The 17,567-nt window shown below is 45.5% G+C and overlaps 1 protein-coding gene across 1 annotated transcript in view; it reads right to left on the reverse strand.

Moving 5' to 3' along the window:
- cep112 (centrosomal protein 112) overlaps positions 1-17,567 on the reverse strand; it is a 236,846-nt gene that overhangs the window by 132,872 nt on the left and 86,407 nt on the right. The window contains exons 18-19 of the mRNA XM_064987051.1: positions 8,632-8,767; positions 3,204-3,311 (exon numbers count right to left, since the gene is read on the reverse strand). Of these exons, the coding sequence (XP_064843123.1) occupies positions 3,204-3,311; positions 8,632-8,767 (244 nt within the window). The remainder of the gene's footprint in view (positions 1-3,203; positions 3,312-8,631; positions 8,768-17,567) is intronic.

The raw sequence follows: 17,567 nt of genomic DNA on the forward strand, positions 1-17,567 counted from the left end.
GATTCCACCACGGACCAAATGGGAAACGGAAGCCCATTCCTCTATTTGCCACCACAACATTGCTCTCATATCCTCCACTCCAAAACATCTGGAGCGAGTGACACGCACCGCTAGTCTGTCTGCGCGTGGGGAATGAGAGTCGGGATGGTTATTAGGCGGGAGGTGGAGAGATAGATGTGTTTCTTTAAAGAGCTCGGGAAATCAATCATGTCTTTGACACACACTGTAATCACAGATGATACCCTAGTTAGTGACTGGATACACTGAGAATGAGTGACTCTCTAGTGTCACAGATATGAGGTTGGCTCACAACAATAATGAATATTACTCATTGGACATAGTAGCCGACACAAAGGTGATATTAAAAACTTCTGTTTTTCAACTCATACACCAAGTTAAAACATAGGCTACATATACAGTATGCTGTGTTAACATGTAATGGTCCCTGTGTGTTTAGTCGTTTCGACCGATGACACCGCCAATGGCATGGTAGTTAACTTCACAGCTCCAAAGAGGCTAAACTGAACAGCAATTAAGGGGAATGGTGTCTCCAATTCTTCATACAATCCCAACATTTCCACCAGATAATGGACATTTCAGTGGGTTAATTGAATTTCCTCCTCATAAAAGTAGACTTTATATCAGCGAGTTAGATTTCAATAGAAAAGGAAAATGGTTTGGAGATTTCTAATCAGAGGAAACTGATGGGGCTGGAAGATAAGACGACGGTATGAGCTGAACACAGATTGTATTTCCATTGGGGGTTTAATAGTTGATTAAGACTACAAATATCAGTTGAATATCATCTGTCTCTTTTGTGATGAGGCAATACAGATGAATACAATATAATAAATACAGAGGAACAAAATATAATAATTTAAAAAACTCACTCAAATGGATTTCAGAATGTCCCACATACAATTAGTGTACAAAACATTAGAAACACCTGATATTTCCATGACATAGACTGACCAGGTGAATCCAGGTGAAAGCTATGATCCCTTATTGATGTAACTTGTTAAATCCACTTCAAATCAATGTAGATGAAGGGGAGGTGACAGGTTAAAGAAGGATTTGTGAGCTTTGAGACAATTGAGACATGGATTGTGTATGTGTGTCACTAAGAGGGTGAATGGGCAAGACAAAATATTTAAGTGCCTTTGAACAGGATATGGTAGTAGGTGCCAGACACACCGGTTTGTGTCAAGAACTGCAACACTGCTGGGTTTTTCACACTCACAACAGTTTCCTGTGTGTATCAAGAATGGTACACCACCCAAAGGACATCCAGCCAACTTGACACAACTGTGGAGAGCATTGGAGTCAACAGGGACCAGCATCCCTGTGAAAAGCTTTTGACACCTTGTAGAGTCAATGACCAGACGAATTGAGGCTGTTCTGAGGGCAAAAGAAGGTGCAACTCAATATTAGGTCTGTTCCTAATGTTTTATAAACTCAGTGTACAGTATGCTATGTACACATGTAAAGGTCTGTGTGTTTAGTCGTTCCAACCAATGACACACCTTTGCATGGTAGTTAAACAGATCAGACCCTTTTTTTCACCTAAAATGACAAACCCAAATCTAACTGCCTGTAGCTCAGGACCTGAAGCAAGGATATGCATGTTCTTGATACAATTTGAAAGGAAACACTTTGAAGTTTGTGTAATTGTGAAATTAATGTTGGAGAATATAACACATTAGATCTGGTAAAAGAGAATGCAAAGAAAAAAACATGCGCTTCCAATTTTTTGTTCCATCATCTTTGAAATGCAAGAGAAATGCATGGGGCGGCAGGGCATTGGACTTGTAACCGGAAGGTTGAAAGTTCAAACCCCCGAGCTGACAAGGTACAAATCTGTCATTCTGCCCCTGAACAGGCAATTAACTCACTGTTCCTAGGCCGTCATTGAAAATAAGAATTTGTTCTTAACTGACTTGGCGGGTTAAATAAAGGTAAAATAAAAAAATACAAAATTATATCACCTAGGAGTCTAGGCGCAATTTAGATTGTGGCCATTAGATGGCAGCATGCCATGTTTTAGACTGATCCAATGAATCATTGCATTTATGTTAAAAATGGTGTATCAAGTCTGCCCAAATGTGCCGAATTGGTCAATTGATACATTTTGAAGTACATAACTATAGAGAACATACAAAAATTATATTGTTAATAAAAAAATGTGTTTACACACTCCCAGGAAGGTCATAAATGATGGTAATTAGCTCCCCTACTAACCTTTACACATCTAGATGGGGGGCGGCAGACACAGCAGGGGTTTAAAACGTAGAACTCAGTTCCTACTTTTGAGTATAAAAATAGATTTTATCAAACAAAACTATGCTACATTTTATCTCTGGGACCCTCAGGATGACAAATCAGAGCAAGATTACTGAATGTAAGTACATTATTTACCTTCAGAGGTGAATGTATCAAACCAGTTGCTGTGATTAGTTGTTTTTTTTGTTCACTCTCCTCAAACAGTAGCATGGTATTTTTTCACTGTAATAGCTACTGTAAATTGGATAGCGTCGTTAGATTAACAAGAATGTAAGCTTGCTGCCAAAATAAGACATGTCTATGTCATGGGAAATGTTCTTGTTATTTACAACGTCATTCTAATCACATTAGCTCAACCGTCCTGCTGGGGGGACACCGATCCCGTAGAGGTTTTAACTTCATGATTCTAAAGAGGCTAAACTAAACAGCAATAAAGGGGTGTGGTTTGTGTTAAGATGCCTTCAAGCTTTCTCCAATTCTTCATACAATCCCAACATTTCCACCAGATAATGGACATTCCAGTTGGTTAATTCAATTTCCTCCTCATAAAAGTAGACTTTATATCAGCGAGTTAGATTTCAATAGAAAAGGAAAATGGTTTGGAGATTTCTAATCAGAGGAAACTGATGGGGCTGGAAGATAAGACGACGGTATGAGCTGAACACAGATTGTATTTCCGTTGGGGGTTTAATAGTTGATTAAGACTACAAATATCTGTTGAATATCATCTGTGTCTTTTGTGATGAGGCAATACACATGGCTCATGTAGAGAATGATGTCAGAATGTCCCCGTATTCAAATACACAAATACATATTCAATTAATTAATCCCAAAATTGTAGGAAATGCTTAAAGTTTAAACAAGACATTTTTGGGCAAAAACATAACAGTATCAAGTCCCCCTCTCTCCTCTCTCCCACTGACCTGCTGTTCGTATTTCTGTTTGAGCTCCTCCACTTGGTAGGAGAACTCCTTGGCCTGTTTCTCTCTTAGGGACTTGGAGCGGGTCAGATCCTCCTCCACCTTATCCATCTACAGGAGGGAGAGAAAGATCACTCTGTGTTTCTCAATGACAATAGCAACATATGTTCCATGCTCAGAGAGAGCGAGAGAAATCTATGGAGAAAGTAATGAGAGGTGACATCCTGGCACAGACAACTGTCCATTTACATAGAGTCGGAGAGATGGGATCTTTCCCAATGACTCATCTACAGACAGGTGAGAGAATGGCACTATGGCAATATGTTGTGATTAATCCTGTTATTATGTGAAAACATCCTTTGAACTGCAGCGACAGTTTCTGTTCCGCATGGTGCTGTGTGTCTTTATATTCTACACTCACAATAGGACAGACAATTTTCTTTAAACGGCATCCAGCGGAGTGAAAGCTTTTAACATGAGCAGTAATCAATTTAGACACAACCCTATCAATACAGTTTAACACCAACATAACACTCACAAAGAGAGAGAGAGAGAGAGAGAGAGAGTGAGAGCGAGAGACAGAGAGCAAGAGAGAGAGACAGAGAGACAGAGAGCGAGAGAAAGAGAGAGCGAGAGACAGGGAGCGAGAGAGACAGAGAGACAGAGAGAGAGAGAGACAGAGAGAGAGCAAGAGAGAGCAAGAGAGAGATAGAGAGAGCAAGAGAGACAGAAAGATAGACAGAGAGAGAGAGAGCAACAGAGAGAGAGACAGAGAAAGAGAGCAAGAGAGAGCGAGAGAGAGATAGAGCCAGAGGGAGCGAGAGAGAGAGAGAGAGAGCGAGAGAGAGAGAGACAGAGAGAGCGAGAGAGAGAGGGAGGGAGGGAGGAGGGAGGGAGAGAGAGAGAGCGAGAGAGACAGAGGGAGCGAGAGAGAGAGACAGAGAGAGCGAGAAAGAGAGAGACAGAAAAAGACAGAGAGACAGAGAGACAGAAAGAGACAGAGAGAGAGACAGAGAGACAGAGAGAGAGACAGAGAGAGAGAGGGAGACAGAGAGAAAGAGAGGGAGGGAGAGAGAGACAGAGAGAGACAGAAAGAGAGACAGAGAGAGAGGGAGGGAGAGACAGAGAGAGAGAGAGACAGAGAGAGAGACAGAAAGAGAGAGACAGAAAGAGAGAGAGACAGAAAGAGAGACAGAAAGAGAGACAGACAGAGACAGAGAGAGAGAGAGCCAGAGGGAGCGAGAGAGAGAGAGAGAGCGAGCGAGAGAGAGAGAGACAGAGAGAGCGAGAGAGAGAGGGAGAGGGAGGGAGGGAGTGAGGGAGGGAGAGAGAGAGAGCGAGAGAGACAGAGGGAGCGAGAGAGAGAGACAGAGAGAGCGAGAAAGAGAGAGCGAGAGAGACAGAGAGAGCGAGAGAGACAGAAAGAGAGAAAAGAGAGAGAGAGAGAGAGAGACAGACAGACAGACAGACAGACAGACAGACAGACAGAAGACAGACAGACAGGACAGACTTAAGATGCTTTATTATATTCTTAAAGATAGGACGAAATGGAGATAGAAAGAGATGTAGAGAGATGGATGTAGAGGGGGGAGGATGCAGAGAAGATTGATGCTCTCTCATGACTTTGATGTGAGACGAGGGTAGAGAGAGATGGAAGATCGGGAGTCCAGGGGATCGCTGGGGAGAGGAGGAGGAGAGTAAAAGGAGGGATAAGGATAGGGGGAAGAGGAGTGTGACTGCCCATGGTGCTGTCAGTTAGGCCCACTGTATGTCTATTCTATGATATTCCCACCCACACCATGCCAATAAATACCATGTTAAAGGCCTACAATAACATACTAATTAGCACAGAACATCTCCACTGTTCACAATGTAACACGTGCTTTGTCAATGAAGCCCACACACACTCTGCCCATAAGTGCTCACACTCTGTAGTTCTCTCTCATTTTGTTTACAGCTATGTCTGCATCGATTAGTTATCTCTCAATAATCCACAGCCCACATTCTGCCAAGTGTTGAACAGCGGCCCAGTGAAATAGACTAATTACTCCATCACTCCACTGTTTAGAGACGCGTCCTCTGTGACGGCATCTAACATCAATACCACCTGGCCCACTCCACATATATACCACCCGGCCCACTCCACATATACACCACCCGGCCCACTCCACATATACACCACCCGGCCCACTCCACATATACACCACCCGGCCCACTCCACATATATACCACCCGGCCCACTCCACATATATACCACCCGGCCCACTCCACATATATACCACCCGGCCCACTCCACATATATACCACCCGGCCCACTCCACATATACACCACCCGGCCCACTCCACATATACACCACCCGGCCCACTCCACATATACACCACCCGGCCCACCCCACATATACACCACCCGGCCCACTCCACATATACACCACCCGGCCCCCCCATATACACCACCCGGCCCACACATATACACCACCCGGCCCACTCCACATATACACGTCTCACACACACACACACACACACACACACACACACACACACACACACACACACACACACACACACACACACACACACACACACACACACGTCAAAGTCAAGGGCTTTAGTGATAGAACTAAACACTGTAGGATTGTTAACTCAGGCCACTTCAAATTGTTCATTAAAATGATAAGAACTGGCTGTAAAAATCACACAGTGGGATTTCAACTTATGGGAACATAGAATCATTCTATGCATTTCTCATATTTTACCACCTAGCACTCTGTGAAGATAATACAGCTGATCACAAATAGAGGGCCCTAAAAGGAACATGTTTAAACCAGCTGTGAGAGAGAGGGAAAGACAAAGCATGAACGAGAGAGAGCAAGGAGAGAGAAAGAGAGGGAGAGAATGAGAGACAGAGGAATCTGTGTGCAGCCAGCATGGCGCCCCTGTGCATCTGTGACCAGGCTGTGTCAGAGGTGTGTGTGTGTGTGTGTGTGTGTGTGTGTGTGTGTGTGTGTGTGTGTGTGTGTGTGTGTGTGTGTGTGTGTGTGTGTGTGTGTGTGTGTGTGTGTGTGAGTGAGACGGGCCTGCAGTCATCGGCATTGTCTTGGTTTGATCACTGTCTGTTTGTCATCCAGCCTCCACTCTCTGTGTTGACGAGATAGGAAAGAGAGGGGACAGGGGAAGTGTGTGAGAGGGCACGCTAGGGTCAGAGACGATGGAAGAGATGTGCATGTATCTATGTGTATGTAAACTAAACTCCTGGTCTAAAGCTGACGACCAACACCAGCGTGCTGGAGGAGGCCAGAATAAACAGCATCACCACTACTGGTCGTTAGAGCGTTGGGCCAGTAAACAAAAGGTTGATGGATCCAATCCCCGAGCTGACAAATCTGTCGTTCTGCCCCTGAACAAGGCAGTTAACCCACTGTTCCTAGGTCGTCATTGTAAATAAGAATTTGTTCTAAACTGACTTGCCTAGTTAAATAAAGGTTAAATAAAATTAAATATATATATATTACAACCCCAACTCTAATTGGACAGGTTGTGTGATCCGGATGCCCAACTCACGCCTCCTGAAACAGATCATGTACTTCCAGTTGAAGGAAAGTCAGCGAGCCCTTGGCGGACAAAGGAAACACTACAAAGACAACATCAGAAACATATATCACTCCAACAACTGGAAGGACACTGCACTAAACAGACAACTGGAAGGACACTGTAATAAACAGACAACTGGAAGGACACTAAACTAAACCTACAATTGGAATGGACACAGCACTAAACAGAACCCTGGAAGGACACTGCACTAAACAGACAACTGGAAGGACACTGCATTAAACAGACAACTGGAAGGACACTGCACTAAACAGACATCTGGAAGGACACTGCACTAAACAGACATCTGGAAGGACACTGCACTAAACAGACATCTGGAAGGACACTGCACTAAACAGACATCTGGAAGGACACTGCACTAAACAGACAACTGGAAGGACACTGCACTAAACAGACATCTGGAAGGACACTGCACTAAACAGACATCTGGAAGGACACTGCACTAAACAGACATCTGGAAGGACACTGCACTAAACCTAAGAACTGGAATGACACTGCACTAAACAGACAACTGGAAGGACACTGCACTAAACAGACAACTGGAAGGACACTGCACTAAACAGACAACTGGAAGGACACTGCACTAAACAGACAACTGGAAGGACACTGTAATAAACAGACACTACTGGAAACAGACAACTGGAAGGACACACTAAACTAAAAACCTACACAACTGGAAGGACACAGACATCTAAACAGACAACTGGAAGCACTAAACAGACACTGCACTAAACAGACAACTGGAAGGACACTGCACTAAACAGACAACTGGAAGGACACTGCACTAAACAGACATCTGGAAGGACACTGCACTAAACAGACATCTGGAAGGACACTGCACTAAACAGACATCTGGAAGGACACTGCACTAAACAGACATCTGGAAGGACACTGCACTAAACAGACAGAATCTGGAAGGACACTGCACTAAACAGACATCTGGAAGGACACTGCACTAAACAGACATCTGGAAGGACACTGACACTAAACTAAACAGACATCTGGAAGGACACTGCACTAAACAGACAACTGGAAGGACACTGCACTAAACAGACAACTGGAAGGACACTGCACTAAACAGACAACTGGAAGGACACTGCACTAAACAGACAACTGGAAGGACACTGCACTAAACAGACAACTGGAAGGACACTGCATTAAACAGACAACTGGAAGGACACTGCAAAACGTCCCCTTTTCAGGACCCTGTCTTTCAAAGATAATTTGTAAAAATCCCCAAAAAATCCAATCCCCATTTACCACGTCTGGGACCTGTTGGATCGGAGGGTGAGGGCTAGGGCTTTTCCCCCCCCGAAATGTCCGGGAACTTGCAGGTGCCTTGGTGGAAGAGTGAGGTAACATCTCACAGCAAGAGTTGGCAAATCTGGTGCAGTCCATGAGGAGGAGATGCACTGCAGTACTTAATGCAGCTGATGGCCACACCAGATACTGTTACTTTTGAACCGCCTTTGGTCAGGGACACATTATTCTATTTCTGTTAGTCACATGTCTGTAGAACCTGTTCAGTTTATGTCTCAATTGTTGAATCTTGTTATGTTCATACAAATATTTACACATGTTAAGTTTGCTGAAAATAAACGCAGTTGACAGTGAGAGGACGTTTCTTTTTTTGCTGAGTTTAGTAGTATCAGTATGTTACCTGTAGTTTCATGTAGTATTACCAGCATGTTACCTGTAGTTTCATGTAGTATTACCAGCATGTTACCTGTAGTTTCATGTAGTATTATCAGCATGTTACCTGTAGTTTAATGCAGTATTATCAACATGTTACCTGTAGTTTCATGTAGTATTATCAGCATGTTACCTGTAGTTTCATGTTAGCGTAGGTCTTCTCTGAGCGGATCTCTACTTGCTTCTTAAAGTGTTCCAGAGCATTCTCTGCCTGCTGGGTCTGCTGCCGCTGACACTCCCTCTCACGTCCCAGCTGCTCCTCCTTCTCCCTGAAACACATACACACATTAACACATACACAAGCAGACCACCATAGTCCCTGTGCCCAAGGAAGCGAAGGTAACCTGCCTAAATGATTACGTAAGTATGCTCTCTCTAATTCTCTCTTTCTCTTAGAGGACCTGAGTCCTAGAACCATGCCTCAGGACTACCTGGCGTGAAGACTCCTTGCTGTCTCCAGTCCACCTGGCCATGCTGCTGCTCCAGTTTCAACTGTTCTGCCTGCGGCTATGGAATCCTGACCTGTTCACCGGACGTGCTACCTGTCACAGACCTGCTGTTTTCAACTCTCTAGAAACAGCAGGAGCTGTAGAGATACTCTTAATGATCGGCTATGAAGAGCCAACTGACATCTACTCCTGAGGTGCTGACTTGTTGCACCATTGACAACGACTGTGACTTTTATTACTTGACCCTGCTGGTCATTTATGAACATTGGAACATCTTGGCCATGTTCTGTTATAATCTCCACCCGGCACAGCCAGAAGAGGACTGGCCACCCCTCATAGCCTGGTTCCTCTCTAGGTTTCTTCCTAGGTTTTGGCCTTTCTAGGGAGTTTTCCCTAGCCACCGTGCTTCTACGCCTGCATTGCTTGCTGTTTGGAGTTTTAGGCTGGGTTTATGTACAGCACTTTGAGATATCAGCTGATGTAAGAAGGGCTATATAAATACATTTGATTTGATCACCGCGCCGTGGCACTCACGTCGGTCGCCATGAAGTGCTTTGAAAGGCTGGTCATGGCTCACATCAACAGCATCCTCCCGGATACCCTAGACCCACTCCAATTCGCATACTGCCCCAACAGTTCCACAGATGACGCAATCTCAATCACACTCCACACTGCCCTTTCTCACCTGGACAAAAGGAACACCTATGTGAGAATGCTGTTCATTGACTACAGCTCAGCGTTCAACACCATTGTGCCCAAGAAGCTCATCACTAAGCTAAGGACTCTGGGACTAAACACTTCCCTCTGCAACTGGATCCTGGACTTCCTGACGGGCCGCCCTCAGGTGGTAAGAGTAGGCAACAACACGTCTAACATGCTGATCTTTAACACTGGGGCCCCTCAGGGGTGTGTACTTAGTCCCCTCCTGTATTCCCTGATCACCCACGACTGTGTGGCCAAACACGACTCCAACACCATCATTAAGCTTGATGACGACACAACAGTGGTAGGCCTGATCACCGACATCGATGAGACGGCCTATAGGAAGGTCAGAGAACTGGCAGGACAACAACCTCCCCCTCAATGTGAGCAAGACAAAGGAGCTGATCACAGATTACAGGAAAAGGTGGACCGAACAGGCCCCCATTAACATCGATGGGGCTGTAGTGGAGCGGGCCGAGAGTTTCAAAATCCTTGGTGTCCACATCACCAACAAACTATCATGGTCCCAACATACCAAGACAGTCGTGAAGAGGGCACAACAAAACATTTCCCCCCTCAGGAGACTGAAAAGATTTGGCATGGGTCCCCAGATTCTCAAAAGTTTCTAAAAGGTGCACCATCGAGAGCATCATGACCGGTTGCAACACCGTCCAGGTATGGCAACTGCTCGGCATCTGACCGTAAGGGACTACAGAGGGTTGCGCGAATGGCCCAATACATCCCTGGGGCCAAGCTTCCAGCCATCCATCCTATATAATAGGTGGTGTCAGAGGTAAGCTCATAAAATGGTCAGACTCCAGTCACCCAAGTTTTCTCTGCTACCGCACTGCAAGAAAAAGTGATACATAAACATACAAGGAGTTATTTTCTCTGTAATATGATTGATTTTGTTCACCGTAAAACACTCTGCTGTCCATCACTTCTCAGTTCAAACCTTTAATGGTTGTGTAGCATAAGTGATGGTTGTAGTGATAGCTCAGTACACAAGGGCTTTGTGTATGGGGGTGTGTGTGTGTCAACAATATAGGGAGTCCCAGCATAAAGAGCTGTCAGAGCAGAGACAGTCTTCAAGTCAGGATCACGCTGAATGATACACCGCAGCTGTCAAACCTGCTGTCAGAACATGTCTAGTGTGTGTGTGTGTGTGTGTGTGTGTGTGTGTGTGTGTGTGTGTGACTGAGACGGGCCTGCAGTCATCGGCATTGTCTTGGTTTGATCACTGTCTGTTTGACATCCAGCCTCCACTCTCTGTGTTGACGAGATAGGAAAGATAGGGGACAGGGGAAGTGTGTGGTCTAAAGTAGTGCAGTGTGTAGGGAACAGGGTGCCATTGGGACGAGGTCTATGTCTAATGCTCAGAGTGAAGATGAGTCATTGGTCACTGCCAGACACTCACACAAGTGTGTGTAGATGTGTGTCTTGTAATGTTTTGGGAAAAGAACAGACAGAAAAGGAGAAACATTATTTCTTCCCTCACCACTGCCTTCCTAATTTACCGCACCACCAGACAGTAAGATAATAATAACAACAACAACGGGGGAAAAGGAGGCAACAAAAAAAGAAAGAAAATAGTCAAAGAAGACATTTTTTCCTCCTCTTTATAGCGTTCCTCTGTCTCTTTGTAATTTTGGTCTCTCTCATGTCGGACATCAAAGATGGCAGAAATGGTTTTTCCCCCGCCGTTGTGTACTCTGTAATTATTAATCAGGCAGGCAATATGACTGGCTTCAGGGTGCTGTGCAAAGCAGCCAGACACAAAAGGATGTGAAGTCAAGTCGCGCTGAAAAGACGGGAAGAAAAGAGAGAGGTAAACACTGAGAAGGAAAGGAAGTGACAGAAATAGCAGGATTAACTTCTTCGAAACTTTCAAATAAAGAGGAAGACAGAAGTTGGGTGTGTTGTGAGCATGAGAAGAGTGTTGTCACTCCGAGCCTGTTTGTTTGTGTGACTGTGAGTGTGTGCGTATGAAAGTGTGCGTGTGTGTAATAAGCATGTATTTAACACTTGACATTTGTATATAGATGAACGCATGAGGCCATCTGAGGAAGTGAGTGTGACCATATGTGTGTGTGTGTGTGTGTGTGTGTGTGTGTGTGTGTGTGTGTGTGTGTGTGTGTGTGTGTGTGTGTGTGTGTGTGTGTGTGCCTAAATATGTATCTGGGAGTGTGTGAGACAGGGAGCAGCAGTCAGTCAGTCACCATCAATCACAGAGAAAGGGGTGAGATGAGAGGGCAGAGAGAAGATGGAGGGAGGCCTGGCGGAGAGAAGGAGAAGGAGGAGAAGAAAGAGGCGGATGCCAGCTCCTCGGTGGCCCACGGCTTTAAATGGCTTCTGGTCAGAGAAGTGGAAGGAGAGAGGAATCAAATTAGAGATGTGCCATCCTCTCATCCCGCCATCTTAAAGGGATAAAAAGAGGGGAAACGAGAGGAAGAGGAAGAGTGTGAGTGTCTTAAGGATGACAGGGCTTCCTCCTAGCCGCATGCCAGACAGGAGGCTCCAGGGCTCCCGTCTTTTTCCAGACCTCTGAAACCACATGACGCCTTGCCTCACACACACCCATACAAGTGCACATACACACATACTGTATGCCTCACACACACCCATACACATGCACACATACTGTATGCCTCACACTCCCATACACGTGCACATACTGTATGCCTCACACACACACACCCATACACATACACACATACTGTATGCCTCACACACACCCATACACATGCACACATACTGTATGCCTCACACTCCCATACACGTGCACATACTGTATGCCTCACACACACACACCCATACACATACACACATACTGTATGCATCACATACATGGGCACATACACGGGCACATACTGTATGCCTCACACACACACACCCATACACATACACACATACTGTATGCATCACATACATGGGCACATACACGGGCACATACACACATACTGTATGCATCACATACACCCATACACGGGCACATACACACATACTGTATGCATCACACACACCCATACACGGGCACATACACACATACACGGGCACATACACCCATACACGGGCACATACACACATACTGTATGCATCACACACACCCATACACGGGCACATACACCCATACACGTGCTCACACACAATGTCTCCCCTCAAGCACACACCCTCCGTTACAGAGCCCTCCACCTTCATAATGGGACACAGCCAGTCAGGATAAACCAGTTACCAGTTTGTCTTCTACTACTATGAAGCTGATTGAGAAAGAGAAGTCCTTTGTGATTACTGAAGAATGGTAGTATAGCATGCTGTCCAGGCCAGTCCAGGCCAACTCAATCAATGAGCTGTTCTGTACTTTAATCATCATGAGTGCACTGAATGTCCTCAATGTAATGTACTACATGTGGGTGGAGTGTCTGACTGCAGGGTCGACACACACACACACACACAAACATGTGGAATCTGTATATGGACACATCTGGTCTGGTCCAGCATATGCCAGGCAGTGTGTGTGTGTGCGTGTGTCTGAGCTCATGCAAACAGAATGATAACGAATCCACAGACACATCAAAGGCCCACCCTGAAAAAAGAGGGAGCATATAAAAGAGAGAAAATGCTAAACTGAAATATTCAACACCCTCAGAAGAAAAACTAAAACAGCATATTTGTTCATTCCTTTCCCAAGAGAGAGAGATGGCAGTCGGAGAAGACCATCGAGCTTGGAGGCTTCAGAACTGACATGCAAATATGCCGAGCTATGAGACCAGAGAGAGAGAGAAATACAGAAGAACTCATCTTGTGGTCCAAAAATCTGTCTGAGCTTTAAGAGAGAAAGAGAAATGAGAACTGCAAGAGACCAGTAACTGACTATCTGAGAGGCCTGTATGCAGACAGCAGAGCAGGAGGGTAATGGTGATGGTGTGTGTGGATTAAGATACAGGCCTGTTGTTGGGCAGATCAGGCTAAAGGCCTGTGTGATACAGAGTTTGCCACTCCACCTCAGCCTCAGTGATAACTGTGAATAAAGGTGTGCCACAGGGATGACGTCCAACTCCCATTCTGTTTATTATGTATAAAAACAACTGTACAAGCCACAGTCCCAACTAGTCAATGGCCACTAGGGAACAAGATAACTTGCCATACATCCCGTCTTTGCTTCATTGCAGCGCCTATAGAAAGAGGAGGAGGCTATTGAGAAGCCTGTAACAGTCACTGGAGACCGCATGTAAATAGTTGCAGATGCAGCTCTATGGAGGAGCAGAGGGAGGAACAGCGGAGGGAGGAACAGCAGTGGGAGGAACAGCGGTGGGAGGAACAGCAGAGGGAGGAACAGCGGAGGGAGGAACAGCGGAGGGAGGAACAGCGGTGGGAGGAACAGCGGTGGGAGGAACAGCAGTGGGAGGAAGTGCATAAAGGGGGGATCCAGAGAGGAAAGCAGAGGTATTCCATATCTGGAGGGGGTTCTCCCATCTCTGCTATGCATTTATACCACTTTGGATGCATACATCGTTCATGAAGTTGCCATAGTATGCAAAATCATCCATGCACTAAACCCACATGTACAGATATTTACATAATGAGCATTACTTGGCAAAACTACTGTAATGAATGGCTAACAGCCCTGAAGGAAACAGAACCATATATTTTTTTTACTGTTGAACCTTTATTTATACAGTGTAGTCTCATTGAAATAAACTCTCTGCACCAAGTCTAGAACCAATAGGACCCTTAACAGATTCTACCCCCAAGACATAAGACTGCTAAATAGTTAAGCAATAACTACCCGGACAATCTGCACTGACCCTTTCTGACTAATCACATATGCTGCTGTTACTGTTTATTATCTATCCTGTTGCCTAGTCCCGTATCCCTACCTATATGTACATACACTGTACAGTGGGGCTCCAAAAATACTGGCACCCCTGACTGGCAATGCACAAACAATACTTAAAAAATACACTGCTCAAAAAAATAAAGGGAACACTAAAATAACACATCCTAGATCTGAATGAATGAAATATTCTTATTAAATACTTTTTTCTTTGCATAGTTGAATGTGCTGACAACAAAATCACACAAAAATTATCAATGGAAATCAAATTTATCTACCGATGGAGGTCTGGATTTGGAGTCACACTCAAAATTAAAGTGGAAAACCACACTACAGGCTGATCCAACTTTGATGTAATGTCCTTAAAACAAAATGAGGCTAAGTAGTGTGTGTGGCCTCCACGTGCCTGTATGACCTCCCTACAATGCCTGGGCATGCTCCTGATGAGGTGGCGGATGGTCTCCTGAGGGATCTCCTCCCAGACCTGGACTAAAGCATCCGCCAACTCCTGGACAGTCTGTGGTGGATGGAGCGAGACATGATGTCCCAGATGTGCTCAATTGGATTCAGGTCTGGGGAACGGGCGGGCCAGTCCATAGCATCAATGCCTTCCTCTTGCAGGAACTGCTGACACACTCCAGCCACATGAGGTCTAGCATTGTCTTGCATTAGGAGGAACCCAGGGCCAACCGCACCAGCATATGGTCTCACAAGGGGTCTGAGGATCTCATCTCGGTACCTAATGGCAGTCAGGCTACCTCTGGTGAGCACATGGAGGGCTGTGCGGCCCCCCAAAGAAATGCCACCCCACACCATGACTGACCCACCGCCAAACCGGTCATGCTGGAGGATGTTGCAGGCAGCAGAACGTTCTCCACGGCGTCTCCAGACTCTGTCATGTCTGTCACATGTGCTCAGTGTGAACCTGCTTTCATCTGTGAAGAGCACAGGGCGCCAGTGGCGAATTTGCCAATCTTGGTGTTCTCTGGCAAATGCCAAACATCCTGCACGGTGTTGGGCTGTAAGCACAACCCCCATCTGTGGACGTCGGGCCCTCATACCACCCTCATGGAGTCTGTTTCTGACCGTTTGAGCAGACACATGCACATTTGTGGCCTGCTGGAGGTCGTTTTGCAGGGCTCTGGCAGTGCTCCTCCTGCTCCTCCTTGCACAAAGGCGGAGGTAGCAGTCCTGCTGCTGAGTTGTTGCCCTCCTACGGCCTCCTCCACATCTCCTGATGTACTGGCCTGTCTCCTGGTTGAGCCTTCATGCTCTGGACACTATGCTGACAGACACAGCAAACCTTCTTGCCACAGCTCGCATTGATGTGCCATCCTGGATGAGCTGCACTACCTGAGCCACTTGTGTGGGTTATAGACTCCGTCTCATGCACCGCCAGCATTCAAAAGTGACCAAAACATCATCCAGGAAGCATAGGATCAAATTTGTGGATTCGGCTATGTCAGCCACGTCCATTGAAGACAGATGTATAAAATTGAGCACACCGCCATGCAATCTCCATGGACAAACATTGGCATTAGAATGGCCTTCCTGAAGAGCTCAGTGACTTTCAACGTGGCACCGTCATATAATAATTCCAACAAGTCAGTTCGTCAAATTTCTGCCCTGCTAGAGCTGCCCCGGTCAACTGTAAGTGCTGCTATTGTGAAGTGGAAACATCTAGGAACAACAACGTGTCACCAGGCCAAACAAGCTCACAGAATGGGACAACCGAGTGCAATCCTTGGTTGCAACACTCACTACTGAGTGCCAAACTGCCTCTGGAAGCAACGTAAGCACAAGAACTGTTTGTCGGGAACTTCATGAAATGGGTTTCCATGTACGAGCAGCCGCACACAAGCCTAAGGTCACCATGTGCAATGCAAAGTGTCGGCTGGAGTGGTGGAAAGATCGCCGTCATTGGAGCAGTGGAAACGTGTTCTCTGGAGTGATGAATCACGCTTCACCATCAGGCAGTCCGACGGAGAAAATCTGGGTTTGGCGGATGCCAGGAGAACGCCACCTGCCCGAATGCATAGTATCAATTGTAAAGTTTGGTGGAGGAGGAATAATGGTCTGAGGCTGTTTTTCATGGGTCGGGCTAGGCCCCTTAGTTCCAGTGAAGGGAAATCTAAACGCTACAGCATACAATGACATTCTAGATGTTTCTGTGCTTCCAACCTTGTGGCAACAGTTCCAGTGAAGGGAAGGTCCTTTCCTGTTTCAGCATGACAATGCCCCTGTCGTGTCTTTGGCTATGCCGGATTAAGTGATATGACATGCTATTCTATAAAATCCTTTCTCCGTAATTAATATTACCCGATTGAGCTAATCATGTAAATGTAATTAACTTGAGAGTCGGGGCACCACGAAATAATATTTATAGAGCTGTTATCTTCCGAATAAACTCTTAAAGACCTTGTAATATTTTACATCAATAGCAGTCAATATTAATCGTCACTTTAATTCAGTCTCATCTGAAAGTTGTAAATTCTTGGTTATCTTCACGAACCCTGGCTAACAAGTTGAATCAGCAAGACAAAATTGGGTTTAATTATGCATTTACTAAATACCTAAATAATCACACAGAATTACAGAATCACAGAATTACAAAGAATGAATCATACCTTGAATACAAATTACGTCATAAAGGAAAACGTCCCTAGAGGGCGGAAAAGATATGACAGCTGGTTACACAAAGAAAAGGGGCTGGGTTTGAGTGAAAGAGCGGGAAGACTGAGGAACAAAAGGGAGAAGTTGTGCTATCGTAAACACAGTATCTTATGCATTCTAAATTACCGCCCATTTGGAAAAGGAAAACGCAATAAATATTTACTCTGAGCTGCGCTTCGGTAGGTTGGTGGTAGATGGAATGCCGTGTTGCCAAACCGAGTCCTTTGAAGAATGTCTCTGGTGATCAACTGGATACGTTGTAGTAACGTTGTTGTGTGGTATACGGGATACTCTGTCTGTTCCTTCCTAACCCACGTTTGCAGCTGCTGTTGCTAACTCAATGGCTAGGAGGTATCACTTCTGTAGTGAATAAGAGTTCAAAGTTCATACCATTCGCAACCAAAGCTCACG

This window comes from Oncorhynchus masou, chromosome 14 (assembly GCF_036934945.1).
Source record: "Oncorhynchus masou masou isolate Uvic2021 chromosome 14, UVic_Omas_1.1, whole genome shotgun sequence".
Classification (NCBI taxonomy): domain Eukaryota; kingdom Metazoa; phylum Chordata; class Actinopteri; order Salmoniformes; family Salmonidae; genus Oncorhynchus; species Oncorhynchus masou.